General features: G+C 40.7%; 1 protein-coding gene across 1 annotated transcript; it reads left to right on the top strand.

Moving 5' to 3' along the window:
* Positions 1-9,622: 9,622 nt before the first annotated feature.
* Positions 9,623-16,672, top strand: VIP (vasoactive intestinal peptide). Its single transcript, XM_053973543.1, has 6 exons — positions 9,623-9,780; positions 10,222-10,343; positions 11,870-12,010; positions 13,973-14,092; positions 14,760-14,868; positions 16,385-16,672. Exons 2-6 carry the CDS (start codon positions 10,231-10,233, stop codon positions 16,391-16,393), a joined length of 492 nt encoding a protein of 163 aa, XP_053829518.1. The 5' UTR covers positions 9,623-9,780; positions 10,222-10,230; the 3' UTR covers positions 16,394-16,672.
* Positions 16,673-18,831: the final 2,159 nt, after the last annotated feature.

The raw sequence follows: 18,831 nt of genomic DNA, 5'->3' as shown, positions 1-18,831 counted from the left end.
GCCTGCCCATGGGAAGCAGTGGATCAATTCCCTGTTTTGCTTTGCTTGTGTGCACAGTTTATGCTTTTCCTATTAAACGTTTTTTTATCCAACCCATGAGTTTTCTACCATTTACCCTTCAGATTTTCTCCCTGATCCTGCTGCTGCAGGAGTGAGTGGAGGGGCTGAGTGGGCCTTGGTTGCTGGCTGGGTTAAACCACAATAGTGAATCAAAAGAAAATGAGAAACATACTGTTTTATATATTGCTGTACTTAAGCTTTGCAAATGGGACATGCTAGACACACAACTGAGGGCCTTGCTGCACAAGCCCAATCCAGAAAAAACTTGTTCACAACCTACCCTTAACCTTCCAAATGCTCTGGCTGACTGCTGGTAGTTAAATCTATATTGGCTGCAGTGAGATTACTCATATATTTAATAACTCTGTTGAATCAGAATATAATTTCATAAAGCACATCATTACAGTTTAGGAATCCAGTTTAGTTTGGTGATAATTTAGGAACAGAAGTTTTATCTGTCAAATGACTTCTGTTTCTTGAAAGTTTCTTCCCTGTGAAAACACGTGACTACTCTGCTCATCTTGCCTGCCCAGTCTCTCTCTGAGCATGTAAAAATTTCTGTAGGGATATAAGGGTGATCCTTACATCCTTATGCAGACACATGAGAGGCTGACAACAAAGGACATGGTGAATCAACGCTTGGCCATTCCTTTCTATTATGTCATGTGAGAGCAGGGTTAGGAACCTCTGCATTACAGCTTTGTTTGAGTCTTGGTAGTTCTGTTGCTCAACAGAGGTTTTTGCATTATCTCGTCTGCCTATGAAATCGGATGACAGCAAGAAAGACTAAAGAGAAATTTTTCTAGAGTCTCACTCTGGTAAAGATCACTTCTGGAGGGGCATTTTAGAGGTGAATTTGGAAAGCAAAGAAGAGCAAAGACAGTTCTAGCATCAGACAGTCAGTCTCTCCCTGACTGTTGAGGCAAACATTACAATGATCCTGCTTGTAATCAAGTTTGTCTGAAGACAAACTGTCCCCAGCAGAACAGTCTCTTAGAGGCTTGTGAAAAGATGGTTTTTAATCTTTACTGACTCTAGACAGCATGAGAAATTGACAAAATGCATTATTCTAAGAGATCCTGAGAGATGTTCCTTTGGGTTCACCTCTGTCTGGAGCTTTCTGGAGGACAAGGCAAAAAGGAGTCTGAATTTTTTTTAATGACTCCAGTTTCTGGCTTATTTTCATGCTCTTAAATTTGTACATGACATGCATTTCTGAGTGATCCTGAGTAACCTTTTTTCTATTAGGACAATTTTATTCAGCTATTTTTTAATGTGTGCACAAATTTTGCATGAAGAATTGTATGCAACCTTATTAGTAAGCACAGTTATTTACTGGGCAGTGTACATAGTAGGTAGCTAAAATATGACTACACTGCACATTACTATGCTCTTCAGCTTCCAAGCTGACAATCATTAAGTTTTTCCTAGTCAGCCAGTGGTAGTCAAGCTGGGAGATGCAGCCCTTGTTTCTGCTTGGGAGAAGCTGATCCTTGACCTTGTGTAGTCACAGACACCTGAACCACAAGTTGTGCTAAGGATGAGCTTTCTGAGCCATAAAATTCTGGATGGAGCAATGTGCATAAGGGAATAGAGGCCAAGACAGGACTGTGGATTCAGCTTTAGTTTAACTTTAAAAGCAAGCTATACTATTCGACATATTTGTTTCAAGATCTGAGGAAAGGGTAAACCTCCTTGAGCCAATTGTTCTGCCACCATTTCACTCTGGAAGTCTTTGAACCCAGTGTTCAAAATTACAAGTTATTGAGTAATGTCAACAGACAAAAAAGCCCTGTCTGCATAATCTTCTAAACATTCTGAAAGATCCTCCCTGCTCTTTCCAAGTTGAAACTACTAGAAGCAACCTGAGAGCATCTCTGAAAATAAACCAGGAAGAATACCTGCAAGAGATGACCTTGTCTTTTCACACCTAGTGTTGTGTGTGTCTGTGATATAATTTTCTATTGTGACATTGTGTGATTTCACATCTATGGAAATTTTTTCTATTAAACCAGATAATATCTCAGGCCAGACAAAAAATTACCTGCGACTTGGACTGCTGGAAGTGTACAGAGTAATTATCTACTACATGAAATAATACTTGAAAATCCTGTAGTTACATGCTGGAAAATAGTTACACAGTTATTTTTAGTGTGCAGCTATCAATGTAACCAGATGATTGACACAGAGTCACCAGGAGCAAGATTCAAATCTATATTAATAATTTATGAATTCATGATTTAGTACAATTTGAACAGAAAGTTTAGAAAATTTTAAGGTGCTGAGGTCCATGGCTTAAGTATAACAGTTAGCAACATTTTAATATTGATATTCAATAGTGCTGATTCTGGTGCTGAATGTTTCACTCACTTCTGCAGAAATAATTTTAATTAATTTGTTACATTCAAAAATGCAAACAAACTGCAGAATTATACACATACACCATGACAGCACACAGGATGACTATCAAAGGTGCTGCTGTGCCTATTAATGTCTTTTATCTTTGTGATGATTGTCATTTCCCAAAATATCTTAGAAACTTATTAGTATTGCATCTATTCACATATACTTAATAAAAGGGAATATATTGACTGTGGTGCTGTGTTTACTGGAACACTCTTAATGCTTCATGTAAGATGGAAAGGGTAATTAGCCATTGATGTATTGGCCAAGAAGCCAATTAAACAAGATGTAGGAAGTTATCGTTTGTTCAAGTGACCTGTGGAGTTGAACTAAATGATTAAGTTGGAACTGTATCTCTTTTCTCCATGAAGACTACAGAAACTCTTTCAAAAACAGTCAAATTCAAATTATATAATTTATTAAGGATGATAAATTAACAAGTTGATGCTTTCTTCTATATGGCTTCTTTGTGGCAACTAAATGTGAATCTAGATTTCCACAGCCATAATAATGTACATTAGGCTAAGAGACAGCACGTTACACTATGCTCTTTATACACATGGACAGTTTTAGAAAACCTCTCTCAGCTCTTTTTCCATGAAGACAATAGTGGTAATTGCTTGAGACTGAAGCATTTTTAGCTTGTTTCTGCTCTAGCTTTTAGATGGTTTCCTTTTTCAGCTTGGTAAATAAAGAACTTGTGATGATTAGGTCAGTTCAAGGGATAAACTTATCTTGGCATAATTAGCATCTTAAGATGAGCCTTCCAGCCTGACTGACGTGGGTTTTTTTATATCCTGATCTGGTATGTCTGCTCTCACAAGCTTCCAGACAGTGCAATAGTAGCAGTATTCGCTGAGAAAGACAAAAAGAATTTGGCCACACAGCCTAGAACCAGCATCTTGTATTATACACAGGAAAAAGAATCTATGCAAAACTGGGGAAGTATACCAGTGTTGTCAGCACAGATGTTAAAATTACAACCCATGAAATATTCCTATCATATAGTTACAAATGTGTAAATGGACTAAATTCTCTCATAACTCATGGTTCTTTTGCAAAACTGATGCCTTGAGAAGGCTGACCTAGAACAGAGGCTAGACAGAGCTAAAGAATAGGTAGGTATTTATTAAAAGGCCTCAATGGATACACCTTGGGCAGTACAAGAGCCCAGCCAGGGCTACACCCAAGATGAAAACAAAATGGTCACAAAATGCACAACCGGTCACAAGGTCTCTCGCTTTATAAGTTCTGGTCCATTACCATATTGGAGTTAATTGTCCAATTACAGCTTTAGCCCATAAAGTCCCATCCTTCTTGTTTTTCTCTCTTCAGCCCACTGTTGTTTATGCTCTTGGGCCTGAAATTTGGATCAGTTATCCTTGGTCCCCAGCTACAGAAGGAATTATTTTGTCTACCTACTCTGTGAAAAGAACTTACCTTACCCATAATATGAAGCACAGAACTACACACTAAAGCAGTACAGAATGTGAAAAATATAAAACCTAAAACCTAAGGCATCTGTATAGGAATTAGTTAAGGAGGCAAAGAGACTTCTAACAGCTTGCCTGCATCTGCAGATGCGCCCCTTGTCATTACCATCATTAGTTTCCCAAGGAAGGTTGGATTCCCCAAGATCCCAATAAACTTGCAGACCACATAAGGTGAGTGTCAATAGTGAATCACAGTGAGATAAGGCACCCTAGGCAGGTTGGGTCTCAGATTTCTAAATTTTGAACTCCATTATGGCACTGTTTATGGGTTTTAATTTTAACAGATAATACAAACGGATTTTGGAGGTTATTTCTATTCTGCATTCCTGTTGTGCAGGTAGAGACAAAGGATGTCCATAAGGTCCCATCCTGTAGGACAGGTGACAGGCCTCAGAGGAAAATGGGGAAAATGTAGGAACATGGGTTTGAAAGATTGTTCTTAGGATCTGTTTAAATAATTATATATTAGCTTAGAGATATTTACACATGTGAGAACATAATAAAAAATAAAGTGATTTTTCAAAGGTTCACCATAGAAAATCCATGAAGAAAAGAGCTGGGTGAAAATGAATAGGAAATTCAGACTGAATGTTATGACATCTAAAATACACATTCTTGTCATATGCAGAGGTTATTTTAGATTTGCCGAGAAGAGGATTGGGTCGGAGGAGCTGCAAGAGGAGGGAAACATACCTGGTGATAAAAGAATCATCTGATCCTTAGCTGAAGTTTGAAGATTATAACTGTAGAAATTTGCTGGTAGAAATAGGGCATATTTCAGAGAGCTTGTTCAAAATAAAGAATACAACACAACCAAATCAGAAACTACTTTGCTTCCTGACAAATTTTGGATTACCATGTGGTTTTCTGGGCTTTAAGGTAAATGGAATCCTTTAAACAAGTCAGGTGAAAAATTAGAAGGAAATTGTTTTGAAAGAAAATCAGATATATTAAAGCTCCTGTTAAAGCTTGCATAGTCATAGATCCTCCTGTGGTATGAGTGCAGAATACATGTGTCTGATGGTGAGAGGGGGATGGCAAAAGCATCACATCCATGCTAAAGAATGAGAAGGAATTTGGACCAACAATTCCAGGACAGTTGCATATCATGAACCAGATGGACATGAAGTAGTAGTCCACACACATACCAGACAACATAAACATATGGAGAAAGAAATATCTATCCCAAACTGCTTTGGAGTCTTTCAGAGAAGCTGAGACTACATTTTGGGGTGAAGGAGCAGGGATATGAAAACACAGAACTACCTAGAAGCATTAGGAGTTTTCCCAGATAACATCCCAGGCAAGGGGGAAAGCATCTTGGAAGTATCACAGGAATCAGCAGCTCTCTTGCATGCCTTTTGCTCATCATTACATCTACTCAGAAGTTTTAATCAAGCAGGTCTCTGACATGGATGCTGGTGACATACGAATGCAAGCGGTGGAAGTCTGTTTGGGAGTCATGGGCATAATCCAAATGTTCCAGTGGTTTTGAAAGCTGGTTTTTAAAATTGTTAACCCACACAGATTAATAATGCAAAGGTACCACCTGGAACAGGAGGAACTTGTTCAAGTGGTGTAGATAGTATCAAGTTCGTTAATACAATTTACATGTTGCAGGAGTTTGCTTCAGTTTATAACTTTGCTCCAAGGATCCACACTTTTGACCTGAAAGCATGACTCAAAAAGGATGAGAGAGGAAATGAAGGCTCCTCTGTTCCACCTGTGTGACCCTCCCACAGTCGGATTAGAGAAGGGTGGGTTAGATTATCAATTTGTAGTTGTATTTTTTTTTCTTCATGTAGAATTTCTTGAATTTTCATCTGTTATCTCTTTTGTGAAAGTTCAAAAAGCTGTTCTGTTAGCTGCTATCAATCTGCTCAATAAGCTCTAAAAACTCATGGATCAATGTGCTACGGCTATGGGATCAAAGGCAGAATTTCTGAACTCATCCACAGCAACATGAGCTGTAATGCACAAGGGACATTCTGCTAACCCAATGATTCGTAAGAAAGAGCTCATGAGTCAGTAGAAGTGTCCTTTTCTGATAGAATATGAAAATCCTAAAACAAGTCTCTTAGTATTTTTATCTCTTTTTTTTTTTTGGCAAACAAAATGTTAATTCTATTTCTAATGTAATTCTCTTTTTAAAATACAATTACATGATAAATTTGGTAAATGCTAAGCAGGTCCTTCATGGAACTAAGCAGATTTCTCTCATCTAAGGATTTGGCTTTAAGAGATTTTTAGCACATCACTTTCAGAACAGTTTTACACGCGAAAAATAGTAAGCAAATCTAACTAACAAACCTTAGAACTCCCAAATTTCTTACTCCAGATGACTTAGCTATATTAGTTAGTACTTATTTTTGTACATTGCACGAGTTTGTGTACAAATGGTAAGATAAACTTTCAGAAAACTTTTGCTCTGTCCATCTTGTCTAATTGGTTTTCCATCATTCCTAAATATTGCAATTTTATAATTGTAACTTTTTTGATTTTTTTGTTTTATCAAGTGGAACATTAAAGAAGAAATTGAAGCAAAAATGGAAAGTAACCAAAAGATATTTGATAACACATAAAATAAAGATAAAAGGTTCAGTAAATGTGAGGGTGCTGTGCATCAGGATTCCTATAAAAACCGCTGAAAAATACTTGATTTTCCAGGAGTTGCCTGTGTTTAATTATTATCCTGGAGATGCTCGCAAGCACTATTTTCTCCCAAGTGACACTTTCCTGAAAAGGCACAGGTTTTCCAGTACAAAACAGTGGGAGCTACCATCTGAAAAGGGTTAATCTGCCTAGATCTTAGAGGACTCACTTAGGACATCAATGGAAAAGGGTCTTTTCTCCATCTGTCTGTTATAAAGAGTTATTTTTCTTTTAATGACTTGCTCATTAAAACTTACTCAAATGTGGAAATAGTAGTGTTTGTAAGCTTCAGGGGGAAAAAGTTGGGAAAGATAGATTTTGGATTGCCTTCCCAACCCCTTGTTAGTCATCCCAAACCAATCTCCGTGAAAATCCTCTCTAGAAATGTGAGGAAGAACTAAGGAGAAAGGAGGAGGTGGCATCTCTTCTTCAGTTTGTCTTTAAGAGGAGGAGATGGTGGCTTGCAACAGGATGCTGAAGGGAAATGCAGGCAGTTGTTAGTGCAACTGAAGAGTGCTTGGGGTATTTGGGATCAATTCAAAGCTCCACTGGAGACTTCCTGAGTAAACAAGAGGAACCACTTGATCTCCCTATGACTCAGTTTCTTGTCTATAGAATAGGGAAAATAGGTGATATTGTAAGATTAGATGCACTACAGATTTTCCGATCGTTAAGGGACCCCTAGAGAGGTTTCTTTATCAACACTGTTATCCCTAGATAGGTTCTGAGGCCGCTTTAGGTGGCCTGACAGCATGTTGTCCAGCCTAGTGTACTACCTGTAAAGAAAGGAAACAAAGTTACAGCAAACCAGATTCACCAGGTACGGTATGGAAGGGTGCAGTGCGGTACACCACAGCCCCAAATGGTTCAGTATGGTAAGAAAGCCCTGATTTGTCAGTGATTCTCCAATTTTTAGCATATATACATCTCCTCGGAGCATGCAGCCACTCCTACTGCACATACACAGCAACTGACAGCAGATCTGTTTTTCACGTATCCCTTAGACTGAGTTGGCTATTCCCCTCTTCCCTCCCAGGGACCGCAGTCCGCAGGCCTCCTGCGAGACCCCCTCTACAGGCTGCGCTAGCTCAGGCTTGCTAGCGCTAGAAGGAAACTTGTTTTTTCTCTGCTTCCTGCTGCCAGCAGCTTTTGGCTTTTCCTGCAGCGGCGCCCTCGGCGGTAGCGGGACTGAGGAGGAGGACAAGGGCTGGGAACTGGGGCTGAGGAGCGGGAGCGGGGGCAGCCGAGGCCCCTCGAACCCGCCCTGCCGCGGGGTCCCGAGTGCAGCCTCCCCTCGACGCTCGCTGCTCCAGGCCAGGAGAATGGGCAACCGCAGACTTGGCAGTGCCCCAGCCACATGTCCCTACGCCACCCAGGAGATGGATTTCTCCTTCCTCTCTCCTCTTGCGAGTAGTTCAGTGAAGACCATCGCACTTCCCCACGTCGTGCACACGGCACAACACCTATGCGCCCTAGCCGGGATATTTCTGATGTGAGGGGAATACGGCGCATCAATGGATGCTCATCCCGCCATTCCGGAGCAGGATAGCTCCTTCGACCCCTAGTTATGTAGTAACAAGGGGAAAATTTCCTGAAATTAGACTACTGCAGGAACTCTGGTTTTAGTCACAGCTGTCATCCGAGAAACAAATTTCCAGGCATTTTTAATCTAATTCACTTATTCTTTATGTAACTGAATTAGAAAATGTGATTAAGCATCGCAGAATCTTCGGCATTGAGCCTGCCTAACGTTTAGTGAAACATGAAACAGAAAAACTTATTAGAAGTAAGAAGAAATGGTGAAATTGTCTGAATGGATTTGGTACAATCGTTACCGACTGAGTAGGATGATTAGAGGCACAAAAGCTCAAGAAAAAAGAAAAAAAAAAGAAGAAAAGAAAAGGAAAAAAAAAGGATGATGATCTTTACAGCTGAAATTCTTCCGCGATTGTTTGGCAAATACTTTAGGGCAGGCACCGAATAGACACGGCGCGATACTGAAGAGGTGCTTGCTGGAGCAGCGCCGTACTGCTGGCCCGCCCGCGGGTCCCACGCCCACTTCCCCTGTGTTTCTTTCTCTGGCGCCCACAGATCTCTCTGAGGCTGGGAAAATTCGAAGAAGAAAAACCAAAGGCTTGAAACCGATTCTCCCTTCTTGTGGTATCCCCGAGGTTTGGGCTTAAGACACCTTAGAAGGAAGAGCTGATCCCCCTCCTGCTCAGGGGGGTTTAACATACGCCCCAGCCGCGCTCCCTGCGCGCCCGTGCAGCGCGCGCCGGCGCTGGGATCCGCGGAACCGTCACAAGCGCCCGCCGTGCTTAGCTGCACCAAGAGGCGCTTGGATGTGGGGGTTAATCCGTGTTCCAGGAACAAGCACGCAGTTTAAACAAAATAGAGAAGAGTACAAAACACCCCGACACCTGCTAAAATCAAACTAAAACCCGCAGGAAAATTTTGTTTTTCAGACCAGCTCCCCGAGCACATCGGGCAGGAACCCCCGTCAGGGACTTGCATGTGCCGGGGACGGAGAGGGATTAGTTTAGTACGGAAACACTGCCCAAGAGCTAGGGAAGGGAGCAAGCCCGCGGCGCGGAAGGGGCTCCTCAGGGAAGCACGGGGGCTGGAGGAGTGCGGGGTGGGGGCGGAGGGGCCCCAGGGAGTGCAGCCACCTTCGCTCCAGCTATACCGGGTGCGGGCAGGGATGCGCGGTGTGGCGTGCCAGCAGACCCCGACGGCCGCCTGCTCTCCCGCCTGGCGAGGCGGAATCATCCCTCCGACGGGGCTCCGCTCCGCCAAAACTATGTCATTAACATAAATCAAATAATGGCCGAGGGGGTGAGGGGGAGGGGAAGAGGTACGCGACTGCTCATGTGTTAAATATAAGTCTCTGACTGTCCTGAACAAAGCGACCGTCCCCTTGGGAAGAGTGACGTCTCTCCAGTAACGTGATTGCTTCTTCGGAAGCAGAAACGTGTAAACGCTATAAAACGCGGTGGCGCGGCGGGCAGCTCAGAGCGTGCGGCGAGACGGAGCCCTCCTCTTCATCCTCCTCCTCCTCCTCACCCTCTGCTGCCGCCACCCCGGCAGCCGCGCAGCGGAGCAGGGCGCACTCCCCCAGCACCGCTGCGCTCCGCGCCCGCCCAGCCAGACCCACCGACGGACTCGCGGCTCCGTGAGTAACTTTCTCCCCGCCACAGCGACAACTTCCCAGCGCATGAGGAAGGATGTCCCCGTCCCGTACCCTTGCTCCTCTTCGCTCCTTCCGGACCTGCAGGGAAGCCATCCCGGCCGTCGGGGAGCGGGGAGAGATTCTGAAAGCCCAGAGCAGCCAGGGCGGGACCCTCTCTTGTTACCGCTTAAGTCGCTGAGCCCCGGGCACCGCTGCCCCTCGCTCCGGGCCTTCGGGGATGCCAGCTCCCCCTGACCACGGGCAGCTCCCCCGCCATCGCGACCCTGCTGGCCGGCGGCGTCTGTCGGGACAGGGTCCGGAGTTGGGAGCGGGACCGGGGCGGTCGCTCGGCGGCCCGAGGCGAAGTCCCGGTGCCCCGGCGCGGGGCCAGCGGGTGCGGGCGGGCCGGGTCGGAAGGTGACGGCTGCGCTCTTCCCTCCGCAGGTGGCGGCCATGGAGCACCGCGGCGCCTCCCCGCTCCTCCTCGCCCTCGCCCTCCTCAGCGCCCTCTGCTGGCGGGCGCGGGCGCTGCCCCCGCGGGGCGCTGCCTTCCCTCCCGTCCCGCGGTAAGGCCGCGCTCCGCTCCGAGCCCCCGCTCTGCGCCCCGCTCCGCGCCCCTCCGCCCGCAGGGACCTGCCCAGCCCCGGCCGGTGGCCGAAGGGGCTGTGAGAAGCGCCACTCCTCCACTGGGCCCTCCCGAGGAGCGCGCAGTGCGGCTCTTGCCGTCGGGTGTTTGCCCGGTATCGGGCGGGTGCGCGGGGTCCGCGGCGAGGCTGTGGTCAGGCGGTCCCAGCCGGTGCCCGCCGAACCCACCCGGTAAAAGCCCCCGGGACACGCACGCACCTCCCGAGGCGGCTGCAGCAGCGCTGCCCTGCGGGCTGGGTCGCGGTGACCGCGTTGTGTGCGGGAGGAGGATGGGATGTGAGCCACGGTGAGCCCTGGGACCTGAACTGGTCCATGGGGACACAGCGGAGGGCAGGTTCTGTACCTCTGCGTGCTTCGGCTGGTTGAAGTTTCTGTTTGTGGTCCAGCTAAATTAAATCAGATGGTGGAACGGTACGGTTTGCATTTGGGCAAGAGGAACATAAAGTGTAGAAGGACCAATGAAAAATAGGCAAAAAAGCACAGTGAGTGACTTCCAAAAGGTGTGACTTGAGCCGGTTCATTTTACCCAGCAACTCTGCACCTTTTTTTACCAGACAGAAGACTTATATGAATTAGACATATAAATAATGCTAAAAGTGACTTTAAAATTACTAAGTCACATCTTAGTTTTAGTATGTGACTTAAAACTATCTTAGTTTTAGTATGTGACTTTTGCATGTCATCACACACAGGGGTTTCCTACAATGATTTCCTTGTCACCCACAGAATATCAGAGCAGCCAGAGAGAATGATGCCAAACTACTGCTATGCAGTCAGACTGCCCTTGATAAAATATGACACGTCATAAGAAACTGCAGTTTACGAAAATGTGAAGTAACCATACACAAGTTTATACAGAGCAATTGCCATGATAGACATTTGAAGAGATTAAAACATTTTTTGGTTTCTAACATGAGAGAATAAAAACATGTAGAGATACATGACTGCACTTTTTATTTAGTTTTAAGTTCTTGGTGTATTTGCTTTCTTTGAAGAATGCCTAAGAACTGTTTCATTCTGTATTTCAATTTACATCTTATATCTTAACTGGGAGGTAAGTACGTCACAGAAGCAGTTTTCACTTTGCTTGGGTGGAGGCTGTTAATTTCATCCATCATATATACAAAATACAGTTGTTAGGAAAAGCTTCACGGTTGTCACTTGTGCTGTGATTGTCATACATTATGCACTGGAATAAATTGCGTTCAGTGACAATATCTATCTAGAAAATATGAATTTGAGAGAAGGATCTGTTGTGTCAATTAACCTACAATTAAGCATGGATTCTACCTAAAAGTGTTTTTTGATTTATTCAGATTTCTTTTAAGTGCATTACCAATGAAAGTAAGTAGATGTTCATTTTGGCACAAACCAGAATGTTATCTTTAGTAAAGTGTCGCATATCCTCAGCTAGCTCTATACTTTACACAGTTTCTTTCTCCAACAGATTGGGAAACAGAATGCCATTTGATGGAGCCAGTGAACCTGACCATGCCCGTGGGTCATTAAAATCAGAATCAGATATTTTGCAGAACACACTACCTGAAAATGAGAAATTCTATTTTGATCTGTCCAGAATTATTGATAGGTGAGTTTCTTTATTATCATAAATGCAAAAGATGATAGACTGCTTGATTTCTGCCAAAAAAATCAAACTGGGATTAGGAAAGGAAGACTCAATTACAGAAGAAAATCCACAGCCGCTGCTTGAATAGTGGTAGCAGTAGAGATGTCGGCAGAAATGTTGATTGTATTGCCATTCTGGCATGATGAACGCATTCACTTTCCAGGAAGGAGTAAAAAGTATATTGTGCAAATCAGGGAGTTATTTCATGAAATTAGTTCCCTTTAAGATGTATAATAGTTAAATTAAGGAAAGCAGTATGTTTGCAAAATGAACGTTATCAAAATTATATGAGCCCAGGCTGTATTGTAGAGTTTATTTATTGTCCATTTCAGAAATGCAAGGCATGCTGATGGAATTTTCACCAGTGTCTACAGCCATCTTTTGGCTAAACTTGCTGTGAAGAGATATCTGCATTCGCTTATTAGAAAACGAGTTAGGTGAGGTGACACTTACATTAGGTAGATTTTTTTTTTCCTAGCTGGCTTTATTGGCAAATTTTTTACCCTTTTGTATCCAAGGTCTCCTTTTTGTGATTCAGAGATACTGAAAGAGAAGCATATATAATTATGGGGGAGCTGAAAATCCTATATAAGTATTTAGTGATATTACTAAATGAGCATGTTACTATTTATTCCTGACACAGCTGTGAGAGGTAGAGCAACAGACACTGCACAAAGCATGGATAATGTGTACTGGAAATGTTATAATGATTATCGTGCCGAATTGCTAATTCTTTTTTCGGTAGTGTTTTTACTAGCTTGGTGGATGAGTGGCAAAAGTAAATACAAAGTGATTGATTACTCAGTACTTAACAACAGGGAAATACACAATGAAATCAAGAAATGATTGGTTTATGGTGAAAATCTAAAGGTATAGCTTTTTCCTGTTGTAGAATACATTGGCAGATGTTTGTGAGATCTGTATTGCAGCAGAATTCAAAAAATAATAAGGCAAATTCATAGACTAGGGGTCTGGATGCAACTTCCAAACCAATACATTAATAAACTGATGAGCACAGGGTGCTGGGTAGGATCTCTCTATACTTCCCTTGTTTTCAAATCCATAAGCAGCAACTGTGAGCCACTGTGATGATACCACTGAGTGCCTACTTCATATGCTCAAAAGCTGAGGAAAAATTAAGTCCTCCATTTATGTCAGTGCTGCCTTTGATCCAGAACATACAGTTCCAGTTTCTCATATGCTGTAAAATAACACAGACCATTTAAAATAGAACAATTTCCCAAGATTGTGCACGAAGAAAAGACGTCCAGGTTTTCACAAGGTGTGTTTTGTCTTCTGAAACCTTAGAACATGCATTTATAGCTACTTATGTGTTGCTGCACTCTTAACTTTCCTCAGAGGCAGACTCCACCTCCATTGAGTTCACTGTGAACAGTGATGAGGTCCTTTAAGAGCTTATTGTGACTTAAACCAGGTTGTACCTTGGCATTGTGCTGAAATATATTCACACAAATTATAGAAATTAGAATAAAATCTGTTTATTGAAAGGTGCAACCTGGGGTGTGAGAACAGACAGGAGTCATGAAATCCACGCTTAACCACTTGATCTTGCAGAACTCCTGGGACAAGGACTTCAAAATTCATTGACTATGTATCTTAATTGCATAGGCCATGGCAAAACTGAGATGAGAAAATAAAAGGTGGAAGGTGTTCCCCAAAAGACTGAATAACAATCTTTGGAATTTGATCCTTGTTATTAAAATACATAGTAAGCAGTGGAAACAGTGGCTTCTTTTCAGCAGAAGAAAGATCTGAAGTCATAGATGGAAATGAAAGCTGAAATGAAAATTTGATTTTATTAGGCTAATCAATATCATAAAGCTTATTTCACTCATTTAATGGTATTTTCTTTTAAACAGATATCGTCTCTTAACTTTTCCTTTGTAATTGTTGTATTGCCAGCTCCCAGGACAGTCCCGTCAAACGCCACTCTGATGCTGTCTTCACTGACAACTACAGCCGCTTTCGAAAGCAGATGGCTGTGAAGAAATACTTAAACTCAGTTTTAACTGGAAAAAGAAGGTACTACAAGAAAGCACATATGTATTCTTTCCATACTTCTATGGCATTAAGACAGAAAAGGTTTACATCCATGTATGTATACAGAGAGGACAAGCAAAAAGCACTGAACATTAATAGTATAGCATAGTTTCTAGTGTGGTATTCAAATACAGACAACATTTTTTCCCTGACTGGAACAGACACCACAATCAGAGTAGAAAAGAAGAATAAAGAAGCGATGGCATCTGGCAATTTAAAAAATCTTCCAACAGATTCTTAAATAGCTTTTACTTAGAAAAAATCTTCTTAAGGAAAAAAACACAGAGCTATCGAACATGAACAACAATTTTATAAAGAAATATGTTGAGAATTTGCCTCTCTGTGAACACATGAAATGAAAATTTGAAAATTTCTGAAGGATTACTGAGGACTGTATGTCCTCATCAGTTTAGGTGAGACGTGCCAGCATACATTTCTGTAGACCTTGTATTCTGTTTGTATATTCACTCATTTAGACAACTGCTTTTAAATGTCATGTCTCATTATTCATTAAATGTGCTCTTTCATATGTTCTGTGACACTTTGGTTTAAGTGTAAGAAAACATGCAGAAGCTACAGTTAGAAGAAGGCTTTGCTTTCTTTGCTTTTTCTTCTGAGAGCAATAAAACTTGTTTCTGATTCACAACAGCCAGGAAGAGCTAAATCCTGCTAAACTTCGAGATGAAGCAGAACATCTTGAACCATCCTTTTCAGAAAGCTACGATGCTGTAGATGAGCTGCTGAGCCACCTCCCACTGGTGAGATGCCAAAATTGTCTTTTTTCATGCTATCTGTTACTTGACTTGACCCGTAAAATAACATTAATTGTACGTGGAGTATGGCCTATCAGAAAATCAGGATATCCTAGGAAAGGGAGTAATTTTCCATGAAAAGCTTTATGTTTCTAATGTTCATTCACTCATTGTGTCTGAATAAAATAATGATTTTAATAATAAGCTTTATGTTATCACATGATCACTGCTATTGAAAATTCCTAATTAAATGGCGCTGTTCATAATGCACCTAACTCACTTGGGTGTTTCAACCAGTGTGCACTGCAGCATAAAACCAGAAGTGACTGATTTTTAATTACAAAGATCATTATTTCTTCAGAGAACAAACTTGAGGATATTTCTTTTAATTAAAAAAAAAAAGCTGCAGATTTTGTTTAACATCTTTTTCATTAGAAAGAAGTTGCCCCTAGAACTAAGAGCATCAGCAAGATGAACCTTATCCATTAAGAAAGTACTTGATGCACAAATCTTGCAGCTACTGTTTTCCATTTAGCTACTACTATTTTTTCTAAAGTCATTCATAATTGTTTTCTCTTTGGTTTACTGAAACATAATCCCTCCTACATCAACACTTACAGGAATATAATATTGAAAGAGTAAGGTAGAAGCAAATTTGGCTTGGTGTTGTTGAAAATGTATTATGAAATTGATGATGGGATAGTTTTTTGGCATTCAGCTATGTCTAAAAAAGTAAGAAAAAAAGATTAAAAGGCTCTTCTTGAAGATAGAATTTGGAGAAATGTCTTTTCTTTTATCATCCCCAACCACCCATCCCCCTGCCTCAAAAAAGACGTTGTTTCCTTGCAAGACTGAAATAAAATGAGAAAATGTTCTTTTCCTTTCCACAAGTGTGGCAATTCCTCTAAAGTTCCTGAAGGTTAGAAAGGATATAAACTGCTTATGCATTGAGGAATTATATAATTTGTAAGCAACATGATTCTGGAAAGAAATGTTCTTTCTGGACGAGATTAATGTAAAAAATATCTGCTCTTGTATTTTGCACTTTCTCAAAATTCTGGCATTAACTAAGGGAGAAAGAGGAGTGGTACAGCAGGTCTTCCTGGAAACATTTTCAGTCCTTTCCATTTTTATTGACTTTACTGATGAGGCAGATCTGCCTGTAGGTGAATCAGTATTGACTGTTACTTGTCATTTTATTGCAGTGCCCAGTTGCTAATGTAGTGTGGAATGAGCAACCAGAATTTGTATATCCATTTCAAGGATACATGTTTTTCAAAGTGAGCAGTTCTCTGCTGTAGGCTAATCTGCAGTAACATTTTTAGTCCTTCAGCCTTTCTTTTCTCATCCCATGGTCTGGTCTGAGTGTAATGCCCAGGGAACTCCTGTGAGCAGCCACATCTCAGCTTGTCAGTCCCAAGCATAGCAATTGTTTTGTATCAAGTGTTACTCAATGCCTGCTGTCTGCCCTCATACACCTCATGATGCAACTTCTAAAGCACATCTCTCCTTTGCTTTTCAGGACCTCTGAAGGACACCTGGTAAAGTCTATGACAAGAACAAGCTATTTTTGAGTTCCACATAGTATTTCAAAGAGATGACTTTAGTCATCAAACCAGAACAAATATGTTGTGAAGTGAAAGTTGTGATATATTTGTTTCTTACATAATAAAAGTTGATATTTACATTGTAAATATTACTCTAGCATTCCCTACTGAAAGGTGTACATATGGATGCCAGTTTAACTCATGAGAAGTCTGTGAATCCATATGCTGTAAATCTTTACTTCAATAAATTCATTTGAAAATGAGTGTGCAGCTGAAAAGAGCGCATCATGACTAATTAATTGGCTTATTTTAGGTGTGTTACAACTTCAGACAAACATGTAATAATAAGGAAACATTTCTAGATAGCCTCATAAAGAACATGTATGAACATAAGGAGAAGAATATCCAAAGTGCATAAAACTGCTTTGCAAAGATCTCTGAAGGTTATTGCCAAGCAAAAGTGAATGCTTTTCTAGCAGTTTACCAGGCAACTATAAAAAATGAATAAGAATTAAAAATTTTTTGACCTCCAGTAGTATCTTTACTTCTGGTTCACATTTTTAATATTTCACAACATATAAATTATATTAAGACCAGAAATGTCTCCTTTATTTTCAGATGCTCTAGAGCTGACAAAGCACTAAAAGAATGCAATCTTTTGACTTGTTTGATGCCTAAAGTCATCAGTTATTCTATATTTAATTGTCTGTGGCTTTGATGATGAAACTATTGCTTATATATAAAATAGACCTGAAGACAGTTTACTATTTTTTCAGAATGAATGTAATTTACAGAATATGCAGACAATAAATCATTTTATTATCACGGCAAGCTATTACTGGTTTGAATCAGTGCTACAGCTACCTGGAAAAACAGAGGTTCCTGTAAGTGTTGTCTGTACTTTAGTAATAGGGGAAGATAATATTTTTAACTGATTTATGCTATATTATTTTAGAAAGACAACTAATAAACCTACACTCCCCTTTTCTGTAGCTTTCTATTGTTGTAGATGACCATGGAACTGAAAATTTGCAGCTGTATGATTCACAGCACTGATGTAGAAAGTAGAAAAACTTATCAGACCTACTTACAAGCTCTATTTGGAATTTCAAGTATATTTATAAAGCATACATATGCACACATAGACAGCGATAAAACTGATTTGCAAGTTTTACTTACAAGTTTACTGTTCTCATTTAGAAAGGAACTTCTAACATGATAAAATCTGAGATTTATGGAGACTGGTTCTCATAAATATGTAGCCCTCAGATTTGGAATTTTTTTTAATATTGGCAACTGCATGTCAAAAGAAAACCAGCTTTCACAGATCAGGTGCTAATATTTCTATTTCTATCTAGCCTTGACAGAATCTATTTTAGCCTAAGCCAATGAGTGTTTCACAAAAGCTGTATTTTCACAAAAGACATAATTTTGAAATCTTCTCTTGAAAAGTGGTTTTCCACCCTCAATTCCTATCATACTATGAACATCTGAAAGCAAAAATATCTTTGTAAATACTTGAAGGATACTAACAGACATGCTATAATACTTTCTTAGAAATTTTCCTCAGTGTAGTTTGAATGATGTTAGTATTTCTGTGAGATGCAATCATTAAAAAATAAATGAAAAAAAAAACAACCAGAAACAAAGCTACATATGGTCTTTATATACAGAATTCTTTTTAAATGTATGTAATTCACTCAACTTAAAGTAACAAAAATTGGAGTAATCAAACTTTTGACTACACAATTCCAGAAATAATTTTTTCCTAAATTTTTCTTTTAATTATTTTTTATTTCCAGTTTTCCAATAAGGCATCTGATGGAAGAACTTGTCTTCCATGACCAATGTATTATCTTCCTGATATTCCTGATATTTTGTTCTCCATGTAAAACTGCAGAATCTGGAACCTGTATTTTCTCTGTTGCACGAAGATGGAAAAGAAAACAGAGACACTGATTAGGAAATCATATATATATCTCTACACACACACACACACACATACACATTGTAATAATTCAATAATACCATGGTAGCTTCCCTTGAGGGTTAGCAAACAGTGACAGTCTAAGAAGCATGCTGAATTTTGTGTACATTGTAGCAAAACCTAGCACTGACAGGGGAAGCACTGATGTACAGAATAACATCTTTGTCTTGGTATTTGTGTTAAAGGATGGCTTTTAACTTGTTGTCGCAACCTTTGACTTCCCACAGGAGATCTAAAGCCCAATTAATACAGTGAGAGTAGTTAATTGAGGAAGAGGTGACATTGTTCACCTCAAGCCCAATGCAAGTGGTCATGGTAAGGTTAAATGATAAAATTGAAGAGAAATTGTAACATTTCACTGAATGACACAAATTTTCATCCTATCAATGATTTGATACATTCCATCAATCCTAAAGCCCATTTGAAAAATATCTT

This window comes from Vidua macroura, chromosome 3 (assembly GCF_024509145.1).
Source record: "Vidua macroura isolate BioBank_ID:100142 chromosome 3, ASM2450914v1, whole genome shotgun sequence".
NCBI lineage: Eukaryota > Metazoa > Chordata > Aves > Passeriformes > Viduidae > Vidua > Vidua macroura.
This window is presented reverse-complemented; position numbering and strand designations above follow the sequence as displayed.

Coding starts and splice junctions, on each gene's coding strand:
- VIP (XM_053973543.1), top strand. CDS start 10,231: ATGGAGCACCGCGGCGCCTCCCCGCTCCTCCTCGCCCTCGCCCTCCTC. Junction 12,011..13,972: donor CTGTCCAGAATTATTGATAG/GTGAGTTTCTTT, acceptor TTGTATTGCCAG/CTCCCAGGACAGTCCCGTCA. Junction 14,093..14,759: donor GTTTTAACTGGAAAAAGAAG/GTACTACAAGAA, acceptor GATTCACAACAG/CCAGGAAGAGCTAAATCCTG.